The 10,122-nt window shown below is 46.4% G+C and overlaps 1 protein-coding gene across 1 annotated transcript; it reads left to right on the top strand.

Moving 5' to 3' along the window:
• The first annotated feature begins 3,751 nt into the window (after window positions 1-3,751).
• On the top strand, window positions 3,752-6,347 carry LOC128504843 (gonadotropin-releasing hormone II receptor-like). Its single transcript, XM_053475088.1, has 3 exons — window positions 3,752-4,677; window positions 5,092-5,296; window positions 5,444-6,347. Exons 1-3 carry the CDS (start codon window positions 4,102-4,104, stop codon window positions 5,935-5,937), a joined length of 1,275 nt encoding a protein of 424 aa, XP_053331063.1. The 5' UTR covers window positions 3,752-4,101; the 3' UTR covers window positions 5,938-6,347.
• The last annotated feature ends 3,775 nt before the right edge of the window (window positions 6,348-10,122 follow it).

Here is a 10,122-nt window from a genome sequence, read left to right as displayed (position 1 = left end):
GGAACCGTTCTGTTTAAGCCTGGGGAGAAGCGGACGAAGAAAGAAGACAGAAGAAGAATAGGCAAGAGAAAAGCAGAGCTGCTAGAAAGGAGACAGGGAGTAGAGAGAGTAGGAAGGCGTTGGGAGTGTGAGAGAGGTCAGGTAATGTGAGAGAGAGCATGAGTGTATGTGTGTTGGGGGATTGGTTAATCTGTTCATATGAGATCCCCATCTTGAAATGAAATAAACAGCTTTCAGCTAAGGGTTAAAAAATCAGTGGGTTATTTTAAAAGTCACCCCAGCCCCCATCTCTCCATCATCCCATTGTTCTATACAATTCCTGCCTACAATAACCCCCTAAGAGGGCATTATCCCTGTCACTGGCTGCGTGAGGAGCAGGGGGGGTAATTAGGGGCTGTCGTAGATCCCTTTGATCTAGTTGCTGTAAGATCTGCAGCGGCTCGCTTCAAAAAAATCAGTTCTGTTAATAAAGACGTCTGCATTCAGAGAGAAAACGAGCAAAAAGCCATCAATTAATCGAAACGTAAAGGGAATTATTTTAATACGATGGACCCCCTCTTTATCTTAAGAGCAGCGGCTGCCCAGCTCACCCTCGGGGTATTACACTCGGGGGTCTTTAATGAGCGCTCCTGCGCAGAATATTGATTGGGGACATGGTGTTACACGAATGGGAGAGACACGCTTGATTAAACCGTAAGCGCATCGCAGGGGGAAGCATTCTCTGGATGCACAGCTCGTCCGCGGCATTGGAGTCGATTTCCTGCACACTTCATTGTTCTCCATGGGACTCTGTGTCCGACTCATGGCTGCTGCGGACTCCGGCTCCTGTTGGTCGTGTGATGGGGGGGACAGAGATTGAGGACCCCCTCGAGAAGGGTATTAAGTGGGACCCTGACCTTACTTCTCTTACATTCTACAAAGCCGGGTATAACGGCCCGTGTAAAGAGAATAAGCGGCCTCCATGGCTCGATGGCGTGACCTTTCCATCTGTTTTTTTGGTGGGACTGCCCCATTCTGGAATATTTGAATGCACAATAATTTACAATACAATAATTAACTAATTAAATCAACGGCCCTCGTAAATCTCAAGATATTTCCCATAGTCAACGGCTTCATAACCCCCGCCCCCCATCCAAGTTCTTTAATTATTAAAATACGATCGGATCCGGATATAAATGAAATTCTGTTTATATCTCGGACCAAATAAAAAACGTATTTCTTTTATTACGGATACATTTGATACATTGTTTCCTTTCCCGGGAATCTTATAAATAAAGCATTCCAATGACGACCTCCTGCTTACTCACAAGGTTTTTTACGTCTTTGTTGCCCGCGTCGCTTTCTATCGCTGCCCCCCCCGCTGCCGCGCATGGATCGCTTTTGTCGGTGAGAAGAATAATTGTTCTCTATCCAGACTTTTGGCCGCAGTCTCTTTCCCCAACCCGTGGGGAATTCAATGTATGGGAAGACCGAGCCGAGGACCCCCCGGGAGGATTATGACCCTGGTGGCGGACGTAAGGGTGAAAGCGGCGCTGCTGACGGCACACGAGGGGTTAAGAGCCAAGAAGTGAATCAGAGGTTCGATGAGGATGGGACTGGATAAAAAAGAATGAGATAAGAGGCTACAGATAGCAGAGGAGGGGCAGAATATATCTGCAATGACCTCTAACGGGGGTTACAGTGCAAAACTGCCACTACGGGAGAGCCTTGATGCCATGGGAACAGCATCGTTATGTAAGCTGCCATCGCTATGTAAGCTGCCATCACACCTTCTACTCCAAAGCCCCCCCTGGGACCACAATCCTGCAGTAAGTGGCAGAACTGCATGAAGAAGCATCGCACTGCGGAAGGGTAAGTTACCTTCCTGCCCCACCGTACATCTCCGCTGCGGGATTAGAAATGCACGAGGAAAGGAGGGTCTGGTTCCATGCAGAGAGGGCGCAGGGAGGGCACAGAGAGGGCGCATGGCAGGATACAGCAGTACAAAGCACCGCATGCCAGGAGTTTATAACAGAGCTCAGGACAGTAACGGGTGCATGTGAAGTGACAGGATCAAAAGACACGTTCACTGAAAGAATAGTGCATTCATGGAACAGTATCCCACAGAAGGTGGTAATTTATTTTTCTCCAAATATATGTTTTTCACGTGTCGTGGGTGGGGGGGGGCATTTTTATTTTGATCTTGTAAATCCTGCTAGGAAAACCTATTAAAATAAGATGTTTTTACTTTAAAACTCCTGCTTCGTACTAAAGAGTACGGATGTCTGGAAACGTGCTGGTTCTTCGGCGATGTTGAAGTCTGATTATAAATTATTGATTTATATAGCACCGCCATAGTCCGCAGCGCTGTACAACGGGTCAACAGGACAAGATAAGCAGAGCGCCACGTAACAATTTGGACTCAAGGAATAAAATATGAGAAAGGCTTTGCTCAAACTAGTTTACACGGCTTAACCCCTCCAAAGGGAAGAAAAGACGGAATAACGCAGAACCATACATGCGCGGGCACTCACGCTCGCACACGCTTAAAAGGCATGGCTGCGAACACGCCATCTATAAATAAATGATATTTCTCAGGTTCCAGGAGTGGAGGGGATATTGATTTATTCCGGCCGGGAAAAAGTATTCATTAACCCTTTCACTGGCAGCGGGGAGAAAACGTCTTAAAGTCTCCTCTTTTGTCCAGGACAGGGTTGCATCTCAAACACAATGTTATCGCTGCTGGGAAGCTGTTCCAAGGAATTACTACTCTTTAAGTAAAGTTGTATTCTGCTTAAAGCTTCCACTCGGAATGAACCTTTAAACCCGTTGCTGTGGAGAGGATTATTCACACAACTTGCGCTCAAAGGGTGAATATACACTGTATATAATGGCCCCGCTCCAAGCACCAGGCTTTTGTTCTGTGCCAATGATTAATAGCCCAACTGGCTTAGGAGGTAGAATCAAATATAATTATTCAGTGGCCCAGAGGGGGGTCTTGTTCTGCCAAGCTACTGTTTGCCAACATCAAGCCTGCTTCACCATTAATCACCGTAATCTGCCCCCCTACAGAGAGACGAGCTAAATATACCCGGACCGGAGGCAGATCAGAGCCTCGTCACCAGAAAATTCAACCTAATATTAAACGTCTCGTGGGGATATATATCAGGCTGGATGTCTCTCCGCGGCAAACCTGAGCCTGGCCAGTCCCTCTCTCCTCTCCTGATGCCCCCTCTCTCCTCTCCTAATGCCCCTCTTTTCTAGGAGGTCAGAATGTTTGCTGGGTATGAGGGGATCGCAGGGTTCTACAGCCCTAAAAGCCCCGATAATGTGTATAGAAACAGCAGGAAATGGCTTTATAAATTAATCGGGGTAAATAAGACCTATTATTTTCCTTCTAAATGCCCCACTCAGATACACAAACACCCCAGCAAAGGGGCACAAAGCCACATTAAAAAGTCTGGGGGGGGAAACTCCCATAACAAACAATGTAAATACCTCCGCTTGCACCGCTCTCCAGCTTAGGTCTTTGCCTCTTGGCATCTAGATATGAAACCTTAAGGTGATTATTAAGTCACTAAAGATTTTGGTGGGTTTGCTTTTTGGCTTTAATGACCCAGTAATACTAACGTCTCTTTGGTCTCCTTTACAGAAGCAGGACTCGGACAGGGAAAGAGTCATTTCCATCGTTCCTCTTAAGGAAGAATTGCATGGGGTTTCCCATCCGAACTCTCTCGCCCAGTTACATATAATTCCCGTTATCCTAGCCGTAGAGGATTACCCTCTTCCCTGTGTCTCTGGAAGAAGATCTTGACGAGCGCACAATGAAGACCACCAAGAGACATGGAGCAACACCCTCTAGAGTTGATTGTTATTAAGATGGCTTAGTGGTTGGTCATTAATGAACAAAGAGATTTGGCAACTGTTCCCTGATTGAGAAAGCCACTATGAAAATGAGTGTCCTGATGTTCTTGACCCAAACTATGGCAGACAAGGTTTCATAATCATCATCTAATGCAACAAGGAGATGCCACGTCTCTCTCGCGTTCAGGGAAGCATGGTGTCTGGACATTTTAGAAGAACTGCGTCTCAACATCAAGTGGCTGTGGGATCTGACCCAAGATGAACTTGAGTGGTGGAGAGATACTAGAGGTGGACTTCATCCCTCAAGGACTTTGCCCACCGAGAACTTTAAATGTGAGTTGCATCCACACCAATGAGCTGGAGAAGTCCCATGGGCCTAATATTACCCTGCTCAACGAAGAGCAGTTTATACTCCCCACATTCTCCACGGCTGCCAAAGCTCGCGTGACGATCACTTGTATCCTCTTTATTTCGTCGGCGTGTTTCAATGTGGCCACCCTGTGGACCATCACTCACAAGTACAGAAAGAAGTCTCACATTCGTATCCTCATCATCAACTTGGCCACAGCTGACCTGCTCATCACTTTCATCGTGATGCCACTGGACGCAGTGTGGAACGTGACTATCCAGTGGTATGCGGGTGACGTGGCCTGCCGGATCCTAATGTTCCTCAAGCTGGTGGCCATGTACTCTTCAGCATTTGTTACTGTGGTGATTAGCTTGGATCGCCAGTCCGCCATCTTGAACCCACTGGGAATTGGGGATGCGAAGAAGAAGAATAAACTCATGCTGTCGGTGGCCTGGGTCCTAAGTTTTTTACTGGCCATACCCCAGGTGGATTGGTTTGTATATTTCCATAGATCATTGTAGAAGAATCTGTGAGTTCTCAGAGAGAACACCACGCAGCCAATGGGAGAAACGCAGGGCGGAGACTCCATTACGCTGAGCCTAAATAATGATGAGTGTAATAAAATGGATGGAGGTATCTGGCCCTCCTTTGTATAAGCTGCAAGTCAGAAGCTTAGATGTAATGGAAGTAAGTTGTACTTTACTGGGAGGGTGGTAGATAAGTGGAACAGCCTCCTATCAGAAGTGGTAGAGGCTAATACAGTGAGGAATGGGATAGACATATGGCTCCTGTATCTAAGACGAGACCAACAAGCCGAAAAAGTCGGATCCGCCGGCAGATTGCATGTTTCTGTTTGTAACTTTTTGGTGCCCGACTAACTGTTGACTTAACCATTTCAGCTTTTCGTGTTCCGCATGGTCAGCAGATCGCAGCCCGTGCACTTTGTCCAGTGTGCCACCCTGGGCAGTTTCCGAGCCCACTGGCAGGAAACCATCTACAACATGTTCACCTTCTGCTGCCTGTTTCTCCTGCCGTTGCTGATCATGATCTTTTGCTACTCCCGCATCCTGATGGAGATATCACAGAAGATGAAGAAGTCTTGTGGTCAGTAATAAACCTTCTCAAATTAGCTTTCAATATGTGAACATGGGGTATGCCGTTGGACAACACAAGTGGCGTGTACACGCGTATACCAAGCACATCAAGTAGACGAATTACAAAAGCGGTACTAAAATGTTTCACTTTTGTTAGTCTCTTCCAGGGAAATTCATCTCCGGCGTTCATATAACAACATCCCTCGGGCTCGGATGAGGACGCTAAAGATGTCTTTGGTGATTGTTTTGACCTTCATAGTTTGTTGGACGCCTTACTACCTCCTGGGAATCTGGTACTGGTTCTCACCAGATATGTTGACCCGTGAGAAAGTCCCGCCATCACTCAGCCACATCCTCTTCCTCTTTGGCCTTTTCAATGCCTGCCTGGATCCGATTATCTACGGCCTCTTCACCATCAACTTTCGCCGGGAGATCAGTAGGGTTTGCCGATGCACAACTCAGGGAGTGGACAACGACACGGCTTCTCTGGGGACAGGGTCTTTCAGGATCTCCACCGCCGCTGTGCCCGTGAAGCGAGCAGCGGGGATGTCGGGAGGTTCTGGGAAATTTGAGCTGGAGGTCACTGGCCATGGTCTCCATTCAGGGAAATGTGAAGATTGTCGGAGGAAAGCGGGAGAAAGTTTCATGTGACCGTCCAGTTTCATGGACCATTCAGCGACGTATCGAGGGAATTCGGGTCAAAGTAGTCTTATGGGGTATGGAGGCCGTAAATATTAGAAGCACAGATCCAAGTAATCTTCTAGGACTCACCGCGAGGTATAGATCTTCCAAATAAATGAAGGTAATGGAGCGAGAGGAACTCATACCTTGATACATAGCACAGGACATTTTCATAACCACGTCATCGCAAGACGGAACAAAACCTATTTGCCTTAGTACATGAATAGCTTCGTACAAAAAAGTACATAGAATGTGCGTCATTAAATTGTTCAAAATGTCAACTATTTCAAAACTCCTAGACTAATGATATCACAGCACGGCTTATCCTAAAACATTTCCTGTACCTATAGGTCAAGAGAGACTTTATTTTACCCGAATTGTACAAATCGTACAAAAACATTGCAGCAAGTCAACTGCTCCCGGATTCTAGGAGAGTCTTGCACTAGGGGAGTCATCTAACTCATTGGTACGATAACGAAGGGTTAAAGGTGGCAGGTAATCAAGTAAAATAAAATAAAAGAGAACACAATGTTTTCCAATAAGAAATAGATTTACTATTACTCTCCTTCCTGATTGGCAGCTCACTTAGTTCCTTTTTACATCTTTGTAACCCATTACATCAGTTAACGCCTGCGACGCCTGCGCTCCTGCGCAGAATATTGATTGGGGACATGGTGTTACACGAATGGGAGAGACACGCTTGATTAAACCGTAAGCGCATCGCAGGGGGAAGCATTCTCTGGATGCACAGCTCGTCCGCGGCATTGGAGTCGATTTCCTGCACACTTCATTGTTCTCCATGGGACTCTGTGTCCGACTCATGGCTGCTGCGGACTCCGGCTCCTGTTGGTCGTGTGATGGGGGGGACAGAGATTGAGGACCCCCTCGAGAAGGGTATTAAGTGGGACCCTGGCCTTACTTCTCTTACATTCTACAAATGATGGACACATTGGGGCGACGCACAAAGCCGGGTATAACGGCCCGTGTAAAGAGAATAAGCGGCCTCCATGGCTCGATGGCGTGACCTTTCCATCTGTTTTTTTGGTGGGACTGCCCCATTCTGGAATATTTGAATGCACAATAATTTACAATACAATAATTAACTAATTAAATCAACGGCCCTCGTAAATCTCAAGATATTTCCCATAGTCAACGGCTTCATAACCCCCGCCCCCCATCCAAGTTCTTTAATTATTAAAATACGATCGGATCCGGATATAAATGAAATTCTGTTTATATCTCGGACCAAATAAAAAACGTATTTCTTTTATTACGGATACATTTGATACATTGTTTCCTTTCCCGGGAATCTTATAAATAAAGCATTCCAATGACGACCTCCTGCTTACTCACAAGGTTTTTTACGTCTTTGTTGCCCGCGTCGCTTTCTATCGCTGCCCCCCCCGCTGCCGCGCATGGATCGCTTTTGTCGGTGAGAAGAATAATTGTTCTCTATCCAGACTTTTGGCCGCAGTCTCTTTCCCCAACCCGTGGGGGATTCGCAGGATGACGGCACAATGTATGGAAACACCGAGCCGAGGACCCCCCCGGGAGGATTATGACCCTGGTGGCGGACGTAAGGGTGAAAGCGGCGCTGCTGACGGCACACGAGGGGTTAAGAGCCAAGAAGTGAATCAGAGGTTTGATGAGGATGGGACTGGATAAAAAAGAACGAGATAAGAGGCTACAGATAGCAGAGGAGGGGCAGAATATATCTGCAATAACCTCTAACGGGGGGGGGGGGTTACAGTGCAAAACTGCCACTACGGGAGAGCCTTGATGCCATGGGAACAGCATCGCTATGTAAGCTGCCATCGCTATGTAAGCTGCCATCACACCTTCTACTCCAAAGCCCCCCCTGGGACCACAATCCTGCAGTAAGTGGCAGAACTGCATGAAGAAGCATCGCACTGCGGAAGGGTAAGTTACCTTCCTGCCCCACCGTACATCTCCGCTGCGGGATTAGAAATGCACGAGGAAAGGAGGGTCTGGTTCCATGCAGAGAGGGCGCAGGGAGGGCACAGAGAGGGCGCACGGCAGGATAGAGCAGTACAAAGCACCGCATGCCAGGAGTTTATAACAGAGCTCAGGACAGTAACGGGTGCATGTGAAGTGACAGGATCAAAAGACACGTTCACTGAAAGAATAGTGCATTCATGGAACAGTATCCCACAGAAGGTGGTAATTTATTTTTCTCCAAATATATGTTTTTCACGTGTCGTGGGTGGGGGGGGCATTTTTATTTTGATCTTGTAAATCCTGCTAGGAAAACCTATTAAAATAAGATGTTTTTACTTTAAAACTCCTGCTTCGTACTAAAGAGTACGGATGTCTGGAAACGTGCTGGTTCTTCGGCGATGTTGAAGTCTGATTATAAATTATTGATTTATATAGCACCGCCATAGTCCGCAGCGCTGTACAACGGGTCAACAGGACAAGATAAGCAGAGCGCCACGTAACAATTTGGACTCAAGGAATAAAATATGAGAAAGGCTTTGCTCAAACTAGTTTACACGGCTTAACCCCTCCAAAGGGAAGAAAAGACGGAATAACGCAGAACCATACATGCGCGGGCACTCACGCTCGCACACGCTTAAAAGGCATGGCTGCGAACACGCCATCTATAAATAAATGATATATATCGGCAGCAGGGTCTAATATTTATATATATTGTCAGCAGGGACTAATATTAAAGAATGAAAAATAACTGTCAGTTTAGCTGTTATTTTGAAATCATATTTCAATCACGGTCATTACTTCAAAGAGATAAGTGCATATTATGCAGTTAAAAATGCACGTCTAACGTGTGTGTGTGTGTGTGTATATATATATATATATATATATATATATATATATATATAAAGTGTATATGTACTGTTTTATAATTGGCCCCCCTACTTTGGTCCCTGGCCCCCCATGTGCCCCCCCTAAATATGAAAGCTGGAGACGCCACTGTTGTTTGGACGTGGTGGATCGTAGCTGAGTGTTCCAAGATGATATATATGTGGTTTACTCATTTTATTTCGCTTGTCGGGTCTGTGAGGTAATAATATTACAGCTAAATAAACATATGCAGGACATTGCTGCTCATTAAATGTCACAAAGGCCATCCTAGACACAGATTACACTAAATCTACACCCTGTTCAGCAGCGCTTTAAAAACGGGGTGTAATCACAGAGTATGTCCACACGAGGGCGCTATAGGATAAGAAATAACAACGCCATAGCAGCTTTACTGATAAAATGAACGCCAAATATTATTACAAGCTATGTCCACACGAGGGCGATATAAGATAAGAAATGGCAATGCCATAGCAGCTTTACTGATAAAATGAAGGCCAAATATTATTACAAGCTATGTCCACACGAGGACGATATAGGATAAGAAATGACAATGCCATAGCAGCTTTACTGATAACATGAACGCCAAATATTATTACAAGCTATGTCCACACGAGGGCGATATAGGATAAGAAATGACAATGCCATAGCAGCTTTACTGATAAAACGAAGGCCAAATATTATTACAAGCTATGTCCACACGAGGGCGATATAGGATAAGAAATGACAATGCCATAGCAGCTTTACTGATAACAAGAACGCCAAATATTATTACAAGCTATGTCACACGAGGGCGATATAGGATAAGAAATGACTGCCAGCCTCTCATGCAGGCAGCAGGGGGGTGTTGGATCAGGTCCCCACACTTGTGTGGGGACCCATTCAACACCCACCCCCTTCCCTGAAACCGCGATTGCAGATTTTTCTGCAATCGCTGTTTCTGCCTACAAAATCACTCCGTGGGAGTGATCGTAGGCTTGGGAGCGGGCTTAGACAGGCTGTGCTGTCTGCCCAGGAGTCCTGTGCAGACAGCAGTAGCAGCGCCCCCACGATCACCGCGATTGTGGTGATGTGGGGGCGTTTTTTGGAGGAGACGTACCTGGTACGTCCCGGTCTACCGGTGACTGTTAACCAGGAAGTACCAGGTACGTCCCGGTACTGAAGGGGTTAAGGAAGGCATTGACGGTAACTGATTATTATTATTCCCCTCGCTGTTTCCGATTCAACTCAGTCACGGTCTAAAAGTTAAGCAGCTACAGCTGCGCATCGTCACCATGGCAACTGTACCCTATAAAGAGCGTCGATTCCTCGCGT

This window comes from Spea bombifrons, chromosome 9, assembly GCF_027358695.1.
Source record: "Spea bombifrons isolate aSpeBom1 chromosome 9, aSpeBom1.2.pri, whole genome shotgun sequence".
Lineage (NCBI taxonomy): Eukaryota > Metazoa > Chordata > Amphibia > Anura > Pelobatidae > Spea > Spea bombifrons.
Note: the sequence above shows the minus strand (reverse complement) of the source record. Positions and strands in the feature narration are given on the sequence as shown.